The sequence below is a fragment of the Pteropus medius genome, unplaced genomic scaffold, assembly GCF_902729225.1.
Source record: "Pteropus medius unplaced genomic scaffold, Ma_sr-lr_union100, whole genome shotgun sequence".
Taxonomy (NCBI): domain Eukaryota; kingdom Metazoa; phylum Chordata; class Mammalia; order Chiroptera; family Pteropodidae; genus Pteropus; species Pteropus medius.
This window is the reverse complement of record NW_024340699.1, coordinates 8,923,259-8,940,460: the sequence shown is the minus strand read 5'-3', so window position 1 is coordinate 8,940,460 and position 17,202 is coordinate 8,923,259. Positions and strand designations below refer to the sequence as shown.

The following is a 17,202-nucleotide window of genomic DNA, read 5'->3' as shown; positions in this document are numbered from 1 at the left end:
CCAGGACTTCACCCCAGGCAGGCTAGTTCAACCATTATACCAGACGGCCTCTCACTAATGAGTATATATTTAGCATCTGCTCTCTGCTAGATGATTTAGAAAACTCTATTGGATCCACATAATAGCCTTAAAAGTTACACATCTCTGTGCTCAGTTTTTTCACACACACACACACACCTCTCTCTCTCTCTCTCTCTCTGTCTGTCTCTCTCCTACATTCACACACTTACACACTAAAGCTAGAAGAGAGGCTTTATGATGAAATCAAGGACTGATTTCTCAACCCCCAACCTTCAATGCAGGGAGTATCTAGCATTCTGCTGGATCGAGCAGAAGGTTAGAAAAGTAGGGAGAGAGGGAATGGCTCCTGCTCTCCTGGAGCTTTTATGAAATCTAATTGAAAAGACAAAATAAACACATAAGAAACAAGAAGCCTTCTTAAAAACAAAGGGTTAAGCTACAGGCTCTCAGAGGAAAGATCAAGAGAGGCCTCGTGAAGGAAGTGAGACTAGAGGGAGGGGCCGGGCAGAAGGAGGGCAAGGGGAACAAGTGCAGTGAGAGCCCCTGAGGAGGTGGATGGGGAGGGAAGGCAGTAAGGGCAGGAATGGGGGAGGGGAAATTAGCTTGATATCCGCATTCCCAGTGAGGAACAGCAGGGCCATCTGAATGGAGCCCCATGGTGAGAACTGGAGGGCTCGATGTAGTGGCCAGCTATACGGGTCCAGGTGTTTGGATAAGCGTTCAAGAACACCCCGTTTATCAATGTGCTGCTCTCGTGGGACCTAGCCTCCTGACAGGAAGGAAGGTAGGGGTGAGGAGATAAAGGCAAGATGGGGCAACTCTGTCCATCTGAACCTTATGAGGCATCAGAAAATGAAAATCTTCCAATCCCAGTCCCTTTTCCCTCCTCTACCCCCTACTCACTCATCCATCCACCCACTTATCTATTTACCCATTCATCCACCATCCAATCAAAAACTAATTGAGCACTTGCTCTGTGCTGGTAAAGACCAAGAAATACAATATCGCTGTCATGGAATTTGAATTCTATGAAAGAGTCAGATAATTCTACACAAGCTGCAATGAAATGGGATGATGGTAGGAGCCATAGTAACAGGAAGCCAGAGGTGCACCCATTCCCGACCTATCAAATGGGGACCTTAGTAATAATAATGGTGGTGTTTTTGCTGCTTCAAGCAAAAAGAAGAGAAATTACTACTGGGTTGTAAGCTTCCTGAGGGCAGAGGCTGTGCTTCGTTCAGCTCTGGGACCTAAGACCCAGCTCAGGACCATCATTTAGCATAGGCTTATTGAACTTAACGGATATGAATAAACTGTAAAAAATAGTTTTATTATTCTTGGCAGCTCCCAGTTCCAACAATTTACACCTTGGGCAGAATGCCTTGGTTGTGTCTACTGTATTGGTCTATTAAATAGTTACTGAGCACACTTTACCCCAGTTCTTAACTGGCTTCCATGAATGAGCTTTCATAAAACTGTAATGCAAAACTGCAAATATGCACGTTTTTGTAGGAAGAGGGTTTATAGCTTCCACTGAAGTCCCAAGGGCACCCATGTTACAATAATGATTAGTCTCCTTGACCCACTTCACTCCTGATAGTGCCTTGGAGTTGGATAAACTCAAAGTTGACCCCAACAGAGCTCGCCCTCACACAACATGCTATCCAGTGGGAGAGATGACATATAATTACGTAACTAAAAGATAACGTGAAAAATGAGGATTCAGTTAAAAAAAAGAAGAGGTTTCTTCCAGGGATGAGGTATTAGAAAACTTCCTGAAAGAGGCTGCATTTCAGTGAGGCCTTGAAGGTCTGTTCCTCAGTTTCCTCCTCTGTGAAATGAAGATAAAAGTGTCCACCTCTCAGGGTGCTTGTGTGCATTTAAATGTGTTACCACAAGTGCTTTGTAGATGTACTATGCTGAGAAAAGGTGAGGCAATGTTATTTATGACAATACGGATGACGACTTAGATCAAGGTTTAACGAAAGAAGTCCTATATGCAAGTCCATTCTTCTAGCTGCTAAGACCAAAAACCTTGGAGTCATTCCATGAGGAAATTCCCATTTGCTCCACCTATAACACACACATCTAGAATCCCAGCACATGTCACCTCCTCCACTGCCCCCCTGGTATGGGCCACCACTATCTCTTGTCTGGGTTGTAGTAGCTGCCTCTGTTTCCACATTTAATTCCCCTCTATCTATTCACCATAAAACTGCTAAAATAATCCTTTTGAAGCAAGACAGAAAGTTCTACAATTCTGATCAAAACCCTAAATGCCCCACCCCTTCCATTCAGAGTAAAAGCCAAAGTCATCCCAGTGTGTACCAGGTACTATTCAGTACAACCTTCCCTCAGAAGATTCATTCCCTTGTTTACTCTCCGTCGGCCACACTGGCCTCCCACACGTCAGAGAGGCTTCCTCCTCAGGACCTTTGCACTGGCTTTTTATTCTACCTGGAATACTCTTTCTTGAGACAACTTCTCTACTGTCACCACCAGTGAGGCTAGCAGCAAGGTCTCACTTCCCAGGCAAACACTCGGGGTTCAGCTAACACCAGGTATAACCCTCGGACACAACATTTCAGTCACGGTGCCTCAGGCCTGGCATTGCCACCACTTAATCCGATCCAAAGAATGCCTACTCAGCCTCCTCTCTGTTCAGACCCTGCGTTGGATCCTGGGGCATCTATGCAAGTCTCAACTTCCACCTATGTCTCCTTCCACCATCCTAGTTTAGGTTTTGATCCAAGGGATCACGCATCGTTAGGGGAACTTTGAGTGCCCTGAAGCAGGGTCTGGAGAGGGGTCTAGAAAAGTACCAATCACATCCCTCTCCAGTCCCAGCTTCTGTGACTGAGGCTTTAAACAAAGCAGAAGCTGACAATGTGCTAGTGGGGTAGGAGGGGCAAAGAATGACTAGGAGAACCAAAAACCGAGTAAGACTTAAGAAGCTCACAAACTCAGCCTGACTGCTTTTCAACTCACACCAATTAAAAGAATTGGGAAGAAAGGAGATAATGTGCCTATTAAAAGGAACATTTGTGGTGTCTACCCAGATCTCTCTGGAGTTGGATGGCGATAAGCATTATCATTCCCCATTTGCAGAACATTTGCTGCAGAACACAGGCTGTGGCACCCATGTGTAATTAACTATTAAATTAAAGGCCTGTAAGCTTTTTAAAAGCAAAAAAAACAGGAAGAAGTCCAAAGGTCTAGAAGTTAGCAGAATATTATGGTGGCTACACTACCAGGCTCAAAATACAGCAGCTACATAAGGATGCTGATGTAAGGAGCAGACAGTTTAGCAAGCACGGTCTGTCAAGGACCATTCAAACACAAACACTGTGGCTGGGGACAAGATGTCCACCGACTGATGAGGCTCCCATGAGCCTAGAGATTAGAACAATCTCCTTAAGTGAACTCAACCAGCTGGCCCAGCGGGCACTCCTAAACAGTCCCAAGCTGCTGAAGCATTGGAAAGTAGGAGGCCCAGGCATCTAAGAATTGGTGATAGGAAGGAATTAGATTTCCAATCCATGTGTTTATGTTGCACCAGACTAATTTCTGGGGAATAGTCCAAAGATGAGGTTGGCCTCCATAGCAAAGATACATGGATTAAGATCCTTCAAGCCTTTCCTTCGGAATTCTTTCCCCCATTGCTCCTCAGAGGCTTTCTCAGACCATCCAATTTAAAATCTTTCCCTCCAATATTCTCATTCATGAAACAATACTTCTTTATTACAAGAACATGTCATAATTTGCAATTATATGCTTATCAAATTGTCCATGAAGTTCTTTTTTGTCTTCTCCACTAGATTCTGAGCTCCAAAATGTCAGGATCCCATATTTGCCTAATTATAGTTATCTTAGTGTCTAGTGTTGGGCTTAACACGTAGAAAATTCTCAGCAAATATTTAAGAAATAAATGAAGAAAAAATGAGTGAATGAGTTAGTGAGTGAATGATGCTTTCTATCTCTTCTCCTTAAGAGTTGTAGAAATTGATCCATCGGTAGTGGAGTTCTGCCCTGGTGTATTTGGGATACATGTTCCATTCAAGGCTCCTACTCAAATCTGTCCCTACTCATGGCTCCTGATAGATGAGTAGCAAGTCTTGTGACCTCACCCCACCACATAGTCACAGTGCATTGGACCGGGCAGTAGCAGCCTATTCTTAGTCTGGCCATGACCTCTGACTTGAGTGGTCTTTCTTGAAAACGTAAGTCAGTCGGATCTTCTCTTTCAAGACTTTGATAAATCAATAAAGAGAAGATTCGGTGGATGTGTGAAATGTAAAGTCTTGCAGAACTGGCACAGGTGGCATGCTGGGCCCACCACCATGGTGTTACCAGAAAATTGAAGTTAGGGAGGAGCAATGGGATTAGGAGTTGGTGAGAGAAAGGAGGAGGAAGGTGACATGTTCAGAAAGTTTGGAAAACTATGGAAAGAGAAGCAGAGGTTTCCAGGGCAGCCTCGGTTCCGGCCCTTCCAGAGGCCTGCCACTCATGTTTCCTGCACTTCTGTTTGACTTCCCATGACCCTTAAAATACACCACTTCTATATACACATACATACCACATACCTTTTTACTGAATTAGTTTGAGTAGATTTTTTTTTTCTCATAATAAGAGCCCATTCTACAAGGAACTCAAACACCCATTGCCTACTCCATATCTGTCCATCTTGGCATGGACTAGCTCTGTCCAGGGTCCTGGGCTGCAACAGTATCATCCACGACCCTAGACCAGGGGGTGGCCTCAGATTCATCTGTATTCTCCAATCAAGATGTGGAAAAAAACCCTTCTCTATTTTTGCAAAGTCTATAGCTGTTTGAATTTTGCCCCTTCCCCCAAACAAAAGATGCATTAGAGTCCTAACTCCCAGTACCTTAGAATGTGGCCTTACTTGGAGACAGATTCTTTATAGAGGTCTTCAAGTTAAAATGAGATCATTAGGGTGGTGTCTTCACTGAATGGGAAAATTTGGAAAGGGACACACACACAGAGAAAATGATATGTGAAGATGAAGGCAGAGATTGGGGTGATACCTCTACAAGCCAAGGGACACTAACGATTTCTGCAAACTACTGCAAACTAGGGGAGAGGCAGGGAAGAGATGTTCCCTCACAGACCTCAGAAGAAACCAACCAATACTCCCTAACACCACGCACAGGTATGCAATCGTAACTAGAGACAACTGCATAGAGAATAGGCTTCTCGGCCTAACTGAAGTCCCATACAAATCTACCTGTCAGGCCCAACTTCAGAGCAAACAAGTCTTTTTTCTACCTTCACTTGCTAACAGAAAATCCCTACCTTGAAGCCTTCTTTTTCAGTCACTAAATATTATGTCACAGACTGCAGGTCATCTGTTATGAACACAACTGTTGTCCTCCCTTCTGCCACAAATTCATGTGTTGAAATCCCAAGCCCCAGGACATCAGAATGTAACCACATTTGGAGATCGGGTCTTTAAGGATATGATTACATTAACATGAAGCTGTCAAGGTAAATACACCAGGGGTGAGCATGCACAGAGGGATGATCATGCGAGGGCAAAGTAGTGAGAAGGTGGCTGTCTGCAAGCCAAGGAGGCCTCAGAGGAAACCAATCTACTGGCAACTTGATCTTGGAGTTCCAGCCTCCAGAACTGGGAGAAAATAAATTTCTGTTGTTTAAGCCATCCAGTCTGTGGTATTTTGTTATGGCAGCCTGAGCAAACTAACATATCATCCCCAATATCCTTCTTCCCTCCTTCCTTAGGAACGGCACACTTAATTTTTAGTTGGGTGCATAGCTGCCTACAATACGCACTACATTTTTTAGCTTCCCTTACTGCTAGGTTCAGTCATGTGATTGGGTTTTAGTCAACAGGCTATAAGAAGTGGCAAATGGGCATTTGGGTAAGCGTCCTTAAAGAAAAGGGTCATAATCTTGTTTTCTCCATCCTTCCTGCTAGCTGAAAGGTGGACCTGATGGCTGAAGCTCAAGCAGTCAGCTTGGTTCAGGAAGCAGAAGCTTCATGCCAAGGGAGTAGCACAGGAGACAGAATGAGCCTCCCTACCACTTCTTCACAGGACATTTCTGGGCTTTCTTTGTGTAAGAGAAATAAACTTCTAGCTTTGTTAAAGCCACTACTTTGGAGGTTCTCTGTCACTTATAATCACATTAAATCCTAACTGATACTGTTACTTTTTTTCTACCTGCTTCTTTCCTGCCTTCCCTTCTCTCCTACAAAGACAAAGCTCTCATCATGACAAGAGTCTTGGAAGAGAAGATTAAGATAGTAAATGCCAAATGGAAATGTTCAGTATAAGTGGACTCCCATGGGATTAACTAAGCAGGAAGGCAGTAGACAGGTAAATTGTCACCCACTTCTGTTCTACTCTATCCCTGACCCTCTCCAAATTAATTATATTAACTTTTCACAAATGACAGCCTGCTCAAAAACTCCACTGCTCACAGAATGAAGTCCAATTGTGTAAGTTTGGCACTCAAAGCCCTTCACGATCTGGCTGTAATCTCTCTCTCCAATGCTCTTTTTCACTACAAACATCCACTAAAACTGAAGTGGGTTATATATTGTTTAACCCAAATACTATACACATATCAACCCCTTGCCTTTGTCTATGACATCCCTTCTAGAATAGTGAAGAGGGCCTGGGGTCTGAAGTCAAGTGAATTTCAGGCCCAGATCAAGTAATTCCAAATTAGGTGAACTCTGTGGCTTGGTTTCTTCACCTGAAAAATGAGAATAATACATTGCTTCATATAGATGTTCTGAAGCCAGACAAAGACATTGCACAAGAATGGGCATTGTAAACCATAAAACACTACATACACTCTTGTAAGGCATGAGTGTCTTGAACCTGGCATTAGGGTGCATTATCCTGCGACTCTCATGGCTCCACAACTATTTGGTAACCCCCTTGAGCTCAGTCACTAACTTGCATTGAGAAAGCCAAATTACTAAGTACTTATCATGCATTCAGTCTTCAGAACAATCTCATGAGATCCATATTATCATTATTATCTCCACTTTACAGATGAAGAAACATGCTCAAATGTGAACTCAGTTCTGACTTCACAGCCCAAGCCTCTAAATCTTACACATACCTCTTCAAGGGCAGAGGCTATGCCTTTTCTTACTCAGTCATACTGTCTTGTCCATTGGAACTCCTACCCACTGCTAGCAAAGGGTCCTCTCTGAAACTCTAATAGATCACAGGTTAAGGCTCCATCAAGAAAGGAAAAATAACCTGGCCAGGGATCTATATGAAGGTCACCCTGCCTGCCCAATAGTGAGCAAGAAGCTAAGAGGTTCTGGTGATGAAGCGACCTCCTGTAGAGCCAGCCTCCCAGACAGACACCAGCAGCCCTCAATAATTAGGCCAGAGGAAGAATGGCCAAATGCTACCGGCGCTGAAAAGGATACCAAATGGGAAAGCAAACCTCAGGTTCTCCTTGTGTTAGGCCTGGCTGGGACTCCAGAGATATTTCGAGAATCCCATAATCCTTTCCATGGCTCTAGCTCTTTGTCTTCCTCCAGGTTCCCATATTCATTACCTCAAATGCTCTTCATAAAAGAACACTTTGAAATAGAAAAGTATTAATAGTTTAGATTTACAATCAGAAAATTAGAGCACAGATCTTTCTGCGAACAGGGATGTCAGAGCTCAAATCTGAACTCCTTACTCTCAGGCCACTGTTCTTTCTGTTGGATGACTCCAGTCACTCATCTCATCATAACCTAAGCCTTGCCTTTTCCTTCTATCTACCCAGAGCCTGCAGATGAGGGTTAGAGGTTACTTCCCTTAGTTCTAACATTTACCTGCAGAGAAAAGATATCCTCTTTGATGAGCAGGCACCTACCAAGTGCTCTCTAGCTCCCTAGAGGGTCATAGACCGTCTGATCCCCAGAAAATAGAAATTCTAAAAGTAGGCATAAAAAATATCTATGCTATCAGATCAAGAAGCCTCCAGGCCTAGGGCCTAAGAGTTCCCAGACCCTGAGCACGTAGGTGAGATTTCCTCTGCTAGGGAGGGTGAGAACCCTACTCCACCCTACAGTTCTATCCCATCCTGTGATGTTATATCCTCAAACGAGCTCCCATGTAGCAAAATCCAAAAATAATCATTCATAACATTTAGTGAGGATTACTTGTGCAACTGTCATTCTTGGCATTTTATGTGGATTAACTCATTCAGTACTCTCACAGCTCTGGGAAACATTATTATCCCCATTATACAGACAAGGAAACTGAGGCCTGGAGAGAGTAAGTAACGCATCTAGGTCACAGGGCTGGGAAGTGTTGGAGGCTGGAATCCAAGATCATGCAGTCTGGCACCAGAGCTCATGATCTTCACCCCATAGCACAATGTCTACACAACAGGAATGTACTGCAGCCCTTGGGACAAAGGGTGGGCTCTTCCACCACACTCAGTCTCCCCACTAACTTCCGAGGTTACCCTGGACCACCAATACTGTCCCTTGTCTACCAACCAGGCACCCTCGTTCTGTCCACCCAGCCTCCCTCCATACTGGCTTCAGCACAAATCTGTTCATGCCCCTTCATTGCTCAGAAGCCCTCTATGGCTCTCCACTGCCTAAGTGGAAAAAGTCTCAGCTTTTTAGCCTGGTATTCATAGCCTGGTATTCATAGCCTTCCAAAATGTGGCTCAACTCATTTGAGCATAATCATTCCCTTCAATGCACTCTCCCTCAGGAGGGACTGCTCTTCTTTCCTAGATATGCCTTTGTGTCCAGTTTTCACATCCTAGGCCACATTGGTCCCTCCACCAACAATGGCCCACTCCATTTAATAGTCCCCATCTTCCCCTGAGAAGAGTGTCAGCCTGATACTCCCAGCTGGAAGGGCTAGAGTTAGAGAAGCTTTGAAGTTAAAAATGATCCTTATTGAATCTAATTCAAACTTCTCCTTTTATATATGGAGAGACTGAGCCCTTTTGAGGGTTTGGATTATTTATTCTATGGATGAAGACCATTTAGCTTAAAACAGTGCCTAGTGTCCAGTAAGTTAACAAATAAATGTTGAGCTGTCCAGTGCAGTGTTTCTCCAACAGTGGCCTAGAAACCTCCTGCATTTAATCGTTCCTGGCACTGGGTTCTCCAGCATCTAACCTGTCAACCCTCATCTCCGGGGGTAGTGTCTGGTATCTGCCTGTGTAGCAAGCCATAGAGCAGTTTTAAAATTCACACTTAAGTTTGAAAACTGCAGTGAGTCAATGGGGATTGCACCACGGATGCCACTTAGAAGAGTCCCAGTACCTGAAGTTACCCTTCCCCCAGCCACCACTTCCGCCCCTGAGCTTGAGGCAGAGGCCTCTGGGAGCTTAGATGGCTGAAGCTGATGAGGCTGGCTTCTTGGATAACTCCAGATAACCTGGCAAAAGCCTTTCTCCCCAAGAGGCTCTCCAAGGCCGAGCTCTACTCCAATCCTGAACAGCCCTCTGGAACTATACTCCACCAAATCAGAGGTCACCTGACGCAGGAAGAACAGGCAGGGGAGGCAAACAGATAGGTGTCACTTTGGAAAGAGGTAGAGGGAAGCATGCTGGGCCAGGTAAGGGCAGGCCTAGAAAGAGAGCAGTGCTCCCCCTGGAAGGCCAAGTCTCCAGACACGGCCGCGGAGTCTCTGAATCTGGCACAGAGCACCGAGTTGCCAAGCACTGGGCTGGACCCTGTCTGGGAAATGCATAAGCGTTATGGAGAGAGGGCAGCCTGTGGAAGTGGGGAAGATGGTGCGGGCTGGGCCTAGCCTGCTGGGTGGGGTGCCCACCTTCCTCTCCCCCTTGCCTCCTCTCCCCCACCCAGCTGGCCCCACAAGAGGGTGAGGGAGCCACTGAGCTCTCAGACCTTGAGTCAACATGCCCTGCCAGCTCTCGCAGCATCTTCCTGTGTGTGGTTCTCCCACCACCTGCCCTCCTCCCTGATGCTGACCCCATACCCACACCTACCTACGCCTTGCCGCTCCTTGTCAGTTTTGCGCCAGGGAGCCATGGCTGGGCCAGGGGCCTCACGTCGTCCTGCAGGGAAGCAGCTAGGGGGTGGCTAGGCGTTCTGCCGAACTCCACTTCCTTCCTCTTTTCAAACTCTCTCTCAGGGCCCGCCCTCCCCTCTCCGGGCACCCTGCTCCTCTTCCTCCCTCCTGATGAGCAAGAGTGCCTTAGAAGGCTAGCGCTAGAAGGCCAAAAGGCCCCCCAAAAGCTTGGGGCCACCTCTAATTTGTCTCACCCCCAGGCACATGGGCAGAGGCTAAGCAGGTACTTTGGGGCCACCCAGGCTACCATCTCAACTGCAGGAAGTATCCGGATGATGGGGCCCAGTGATTGAACAGAGCTGCCTCCCACCTCAGAGCATAAGAATTGGTGTCAGATGTGGGTTCAAATCCAGACTCTGTTGCTTATCAGTCGTGCAGCTAGAACAAATGACTTCATTTTTCTAAGCTTCGGTGTTCTCATCTGTAAAACAGAATACTAGTGCGTACTTCATGAGATTATTGTGCAGATTAGAGAAGACAATGCAGGCAGTAGGTGACACACAAGTGTTAAATATCCACTGGAGGGGAGGCCATTTGCGGTTTTTATCCTTTTGGTGCCTGAGACCCATCTGAAAATCTGATAAAAGCTCAAGAAGGTCTTCTCTGAAAATACACAAGCACAGGATTTAGTAACAATGCCAGGAAGTCAAGAGCGCTCTAACAGCCAGCAACAGTGACCCCAGGAAAAGAGTCCTAGAGCTAGGCTAATAGAGATATTTCTTGGAAAAGTCTCATTTTTGCTCTAGGAACAGTTTCTATCAGGAAACAAAAATGTCTCTTTGATCCACAGTGATAAGACTGAATTAAAGTCTTCCTGAATTTTCTTTCTTTATTCATAACTCTTATTACTCCTTTTCTGCCTTACACTAGAGTCAATAAGATAGATTAGGCAATATTACATCTGACAGGCAGCTATGGAAAAATATTAATTTCATTTTTCTAAAGTTATTTCCTTTTCAGATTTTTAGCAGCACAAATTGGGTATTATCTTTTATAGTGAGCAGTTGAATCAGGATTCTATCAGAGATATAGAACCAGTAATACGTATACACATATACATAAGTATATATACTATACATACATATATGTACAGACACACACACACACACGAGAGAGAGAGATTTAATGGAAGGAATTGGTTTATGTGAATGTGGGGCTAGCTAGTTAGGCATGTTCAAAATCCATACGCAGGCCAGCAGGAAGCACAGACTGGAAACTCTCAGGCAGAAGATGAAGCTGCTGTTCACAGATGAAATTTCTTCTTTTTTAAGGGAAGCTCAGTTAAGGCCTTTCAACTGATTGAATCAGTTTTACTCAGATTATTGAGGATAATCTCCTTTATTTAAATTCAACTGATTATAGATGATTGTAGGTATTAATTATATCTACAATATCCTTCCAAAGTAGCACCTAGATTGGTGTTTGATTGAATAATTAGTGTCTACAGTTGCACCATGTTGACATCACAGCAATGCTAAAAACTGGACTATACATCAAAGGTTGGCAACTTTTTCTATAAAAAATCAGGGACTAAATATTTCAGTCTTTGCCGTTCAAGAGGTAAAATCAAGGATATTATGAAAGTACTTATACAATAAAAGAGAATTCAATTTTCCACAATTTTTATTGATAAAAATCAAATTTTGATATTAATAATTGAGCATATTCATTTGTGATATAGGTCTAGTAATGAGAAAAATAAATTTTGGGGGTAGATCACATTTCACATCATTGCAGTTGAAAGTGTTTCTTTTCATAAAAATTGATTGCAAATGTTCATCTGATAATGCTGCTCTGTAATGAAACTTTACATGTTTTATCTTTAACAGTGTCTTTTCTCACAGTGGTGTGTAATAAAGAATGAACCTTGCCCTCAAAAGAAGTCTCGTGTTTATCCTCAGCCACTGGGAGGTGATATCTAGGCCTCTGGAATGTCATGGTTTGCTTGGGGAACTTGAATCACACTGGACAATCTAAAAATATGATTTAGGGTGGGGGCTGACCATGCCAGAAAGATCGACAGTGTGACATACACAGGGGCATTGGGCTACTGGATATCAGTTGACCTGGAGGTTGAGATCAATCATGGGGCAGTCATTCATTCATTCAATCAATCAATTAATTGTGCCTATGTGATAAGAGCTCCAGTAAAACCTCTGGACACCAAGGTTTAGGTGAGCTTTCCTGACTGGCAGTACTCCATACATACTGTCATGCATCAATGCTGGGAAAGTAATACATCCTGGCTCCATGTGGAGAGGACAATAGAAATGTTTGGTACTTCCCTGGACTCTGCTCTATGTACTCTTTCCCTTTGCTGAATTAAATCTGTGTCCTTTCCCAGTAACAATGGTAACTGAGCATAACAATTTTCATTGAATTCTGTGAGTCTTTCTAATAAATATTGACCCTGTAGGTGGTTTTGGGATTCCCCCAAACTTGCAATTGGTGTCAAAAGTGAGGATAGTCGTCTGCTGACTGTGTAGTTGGCTTTCACAGTTGGCTAAAACTCTCAAAGGAAGGTACTGTCAAATAGTGACATCAATCCATGAGCATAAGATTTTATTAAGCATTTTCATTGCTCAAAAGGCATTTATAGAATCCTATTAAATCTCCTCTTGCTGTTTGCCTTTTAGCACATCATTATATTGCAGATTAATCACTTTCAGTTGAAGATTAGATGGAAACTCCTCTATTGCACAGTTAAGTGGATTTTGAAATTTAAAAATTTCTTTTGTGCTTTTATTAAGGTCTGAAAAACATTGCTGGAACTGTAGTGTAAGCCTGGAAAACGTGTTCATTGAACATTTGTATGGGAATAGCCATTTCACTTTTTATTTTAATTTTTGACAACACAGGAAGTTTTTAAGGCAACTTGACATTACTTGTTTAAACATTAATTGTCATCAAAATGATTTTAACATGGTGTTCTGCATTTAGCCATTGTTTTGCTTTGTAATTTTGGTTGAATCCATTCAGAAACATTATGAAGTCTTCAGCAAAAGCTAATTTCCAAAGTTATCCAGTGTTCAATAATAGTGGTCAAAGGCTGTTCTCATTAAGAAAAATTTTAATCTCGACACTGAGCTCAAAAAGTCACACATGACTTATTACTGTTAAACCAACTGCTATGTGGTTGGTAGAGCAAGTCAGGATATTCGGTTTCTATTTTTGACAAAAGTTCACAAAACAGACAATGGTTAAAGCTAGAAGAGCTAATGAAATTCATCTCTGTGCTGGCTTTGGCAGCACATATACTAAAATTGAAATTCGCTTTTGATGCAATTGGTTCAATAATACATAACAGATTCAAATATTTTCAACAAAATACCTTCTGATGACTATTACAATAAACTAGCATAGGCTTTAAACACTTCGCATTTTTATAACCTTTGTAAACTTGTCCAAAGCCTTTTTTCTGTTCCCCACATATTTTTACTGCCACAGCTATAACACATCTTAGCAGATTCCACTTCGGATTGTACTGAATTAGCATTTCCTTATTTTCTTTGAAAATATTTTTGCCCATAGTTTTTTCACATGAACCATTCATAGAAGCTTAGAATTCTTCATTGACTTTAAAGTCAGCATTGACACATCAAATAAACACCTGAGCTGTAGTAGTAACATCTGTCAACTTATCAAGAGTCAAGGAAAACCATTAGAAATCATTTGCCTTGTTTTTAAATTGATTATTAATGTTTGCTCTCAATGTCAACTCTTCAAGAAATCACTGTCACCAAAAGGCTAATATTCTTAAGCTACTTTTTTTTCTCTGACACATTTCATCTGCTGCTACAATCAAATATAATTTAATTAATTCACCATCAATAAATCTCTTTCTTTGTGTGGTTAATAAATGAGCCACTTGGAGACTTCCTTTGTTGCAGTCTTATTTTCACTTTTTATTTTTATAAAGAAATTATGCTGTGATGAGATGTTTTAGTTTAAATGTACTAATTTTTCTGAACACTATTTTCTTGTAGTTGGAAATGTTGTGACGCGTACTTACTCTGTTGTACCGTATTCTTTTAGCACAGTTGTGGTGTCGTGGCATTATAAACACAATGTTTTCCTAATTTAATAACAAAATAATCCATATTTCACTGAGCCTTAAAAGTGTGACATCTGGATCCCACTATATTTTATTTCCCTTTTTTGTTTTTTGACATGATGGCTATTGCACTGGTAATTAAAAACAAAATATTGCTGTACATTTTGTGTGATATGCATGGCACTTGAAACACTATGGAGTTATAATCACATCCCTGAGATTTATAGGTTGCTGGACAGCACTGCAAAGCAGTAAGAGCACTATATAAAGTCTTTGTTGAAAGTAATTATCTCTGTCATTGCAGCATGAAAGCAACTATAGTTATGTAAATAAGTGAGCATGGCTGTGTTCCGATAAAACTTTATTTATGTATAAACAATGAAATTTGCATTTCATAATATTTTCATGTGTCATAAAATATTTCTCCTTTTTCTTCTTTTTATTCCTTTTCAATTATATAAAAATGTAAAAACTATTCTTAGTTCACGATCCATACAAAAACAGGCAGTGAGTCAGATTTGGCCGATAACCATAGCTTGTCATTTCTTGCTACATAGATTCTATTGTCTTTATAAACCCATGGCCAGGTGACCTAAGAGATGCTAGTTCTTTCTTCTTAGGTTTCTAACATACATACAGACAAGTTCACATCAACAATATGGTAAAGTACTCGGTGAGGGACCAAGGGTGTGGGTAATGCCAGAAGATAAATAAGGTTGAGCCTGAAGAGCACTGAAGACTTTTCTCTAATTCAGCTTGTTATAAAATCTAAAATAGGAATCTGTTTTTTAAATAATGTTAAAGAAATTACTCAATATATTAAAGGAGTTGAAAATTTGCTTATAGTCAAGAGAGATGAAGTTTAGAAAGTTATTTATTTTCACTGAAAGTTAATTAACTTCTTAATAGAGTGGTTTCTAATATAGAAATCTTTAAACTTCATACTGATTAGGATATGGTTTTTATATTTCTGAAATATAACCTTTTTATACTTAATGATTCTATAGCATTATGAAAAATTTTGGCGAGAGATTGACGATCAAATATAAAAAATATCACTAAAACCACTTTAAGCATTTATAATTATCTTGGACACACATCGATCAGATAACTTGGCTATTAGGTAGTACACTGCTGATGACTCGAATTTCACAGACTCTAAGAGATGACTATGGGAACAAGAACTTCTCTGACCAAAGACCTCTTCTTAGGTCCACACCCATGTGTCCAACTGCCCCTGAACCTCTCCTCCCCTTGAACATTAATTTCTCCATTTCTAAAACGAGGCTCATCATTATAGCCATACTCCAGGCCTACCCCTCTTGTGATTGTTTCTATCCTATTTAACAGGTGCAGTGACCAGACTCTGTGCTCCAACTGATGTGCCAGAATCCACAGTCCATCACTTACCTAGCTGTGTCATTTAGAACAAATGACTTAACCTTTCTAAACCTCAATTTCCTGAAGAAAAAATATTGCTAACACTTATTGAGCACTTACTGTATGCCAGTCCTTGATCCAACACTTTCATGCATTATGACACTTAATCTCAAATTAGTCCTATTAGGTAGGTACGTTATCTCCATTTCGACAATAAGTAAACGAAGGCTAGAGGGCTGAGACCCCTTTTTTTGGCCATCAAGCATTATGACTGCCTGTGAGTGGTATTGTCACCCTCTATTTCATCCATTTCATTCAGGTCAGAAACTTGCCTCATCTTAATCTCTCTTTCACTCCAAATGATCAAGACCAAAACAGCTCTTGGTTCCACCCTCTCTCCCATGTCCCTACCTTGTTAAGCTTCTCTTTATCTGGAACTTGGACTTGAACTCCCTGCATCTGGTCTTGCCTCCTTCCAATCTCTTCATCATGTTACTTCCCAGATGCTTTGCCTAAGCAGTTGTGGTCTCCTCAAACTCCTGAAATAAGCTAGAAAAGATAAACAAAGCAGGTTTGTGGTAACTTGGGAGATTTTACTACCTTTGCAAAATCAAGGCATTCCACAGAAAAGCACCATGCCAAGCCTCAAGCACAGGTCAAAGAAATCCATCTGGACCCAGGTTTAGGTAAATCACAAAAATTTCTTTCCTTAAGGCATTGCAGAAGGGGAAGTTTTTAAGGTTTGTCTTTATCAGAATCATAGATTCAGGTCTGAGATTTTACTATAATTCATTAGCATGGCTGTAATGATTACTAGCTACTGAAATATTTCCATATGAGTTGCTAAAAAGTCACTGTCTCAAGCCCCTGAAGTATCCTCCTATTCCTGCCTTGGGAAGCCCTCACTGGGCGCCACTGGCATTACTATGGAGCCTGCTAGCTTGTCCCCTATAGTTTACAGGGGTGGGCCCTCTTCCCTGTTGTTTCTTTAACTCTCAGTCAGAATGCACTTGGACCCCAAGTAGGGAGACATCTACCTAGAAGTAGTCCTGGCATATCAGTAGGTAAATGTCAAGGGTCTTCTGCCCTCCCTCCACTGGTGTCTGACATGTGGCTGCCTTTGGGAATTGCAGCCTCCACAGTATTATTTGGTATTTTCATCATCATCATCTCTTCTTGTGTTACTTGTGAGTCATGGCAAATAGGTTCTATGAGCATGCTCTGAGCAGTTCAAATAGTCTGGAGCGACAACTTGTACTTGCCTAACTCTAGGTCCCTAAGAGGACCAAAAAGACTCTAGATAAGAAGGACTTGAGTGCTCAGGAATAATGAGCTACACTAAAGGAAGCAGCAACAGCAACAACAAAAACTATATGTAATAATGAGGCATTTAAATAAGTCTGCCAGAAGGTAACAGTCAAATCTCTAGAAGTATATTTGGGGGTCTGAGATGAGGGAGGATCAAAAGCTTTCCTATGTAATAGGGTTTACTTTACTTCATGAAATATTAATAGCCTCAAACCTTACTGCTAATTGACTATCGCATGGCTGCCGGGGATATCTTCCTGAACTACAAAGCTAAGATGTCAAAGCCTTGGTTAACACCCCTTAGTGCATCCTCCATACCCTTCAGGATACTAGTTAAACTCTTAAGAGCATCATGCAGGCTCCTCATGACGACGTTCT

At 42.0% G+C, this 17,202-nt stretch overlaps 2 protein-coding genes across 4 annotated transcripts in view; both read right to left on the bottom strand.

Annotated features, from left to right (window-relative positions):
• Positions 1-10,314, bottom strand: part of DOCK2 (dedicator of cytokinesis 2) — a 366,360-nt gene extending 356,046 nt beyond the window's left edge. The window contains exon 1 of the mRNA XM_039876355.1: positions 10,000-10,314. Coding sequence (XP_039732289.1) covers positions 10,000-10,042 — 43 coding nt within the window. The 5' untranslated portion in view covers positions 10,043-10,314. The remainder of the gene's footprint in view (positions 1-9,999) is intronic.
• Positions 10,315-12,903: 2,589 nt separating this feature from the next.
• Positions 12,904-17,202, bottom strand: part of SPDL1 (spindle apparatus coiled-coil protein 1) — a 32,901-nt gene continuing 28,602 nt past the window's right edge. For 2 of the 3 annotated variants that reach the window (XM_039877565.1, XM_039877570.1), the window contains exon 13: positions 12,904-16,065. The gene's annotated coding sequence lies outside the window, so the exon portion shown is untranslated. The remainder of the gene's footprint in view (positions 16,066-17,202) is intronic. The other variant, XR_005656047.1, reaches the window with a different exon arrangement.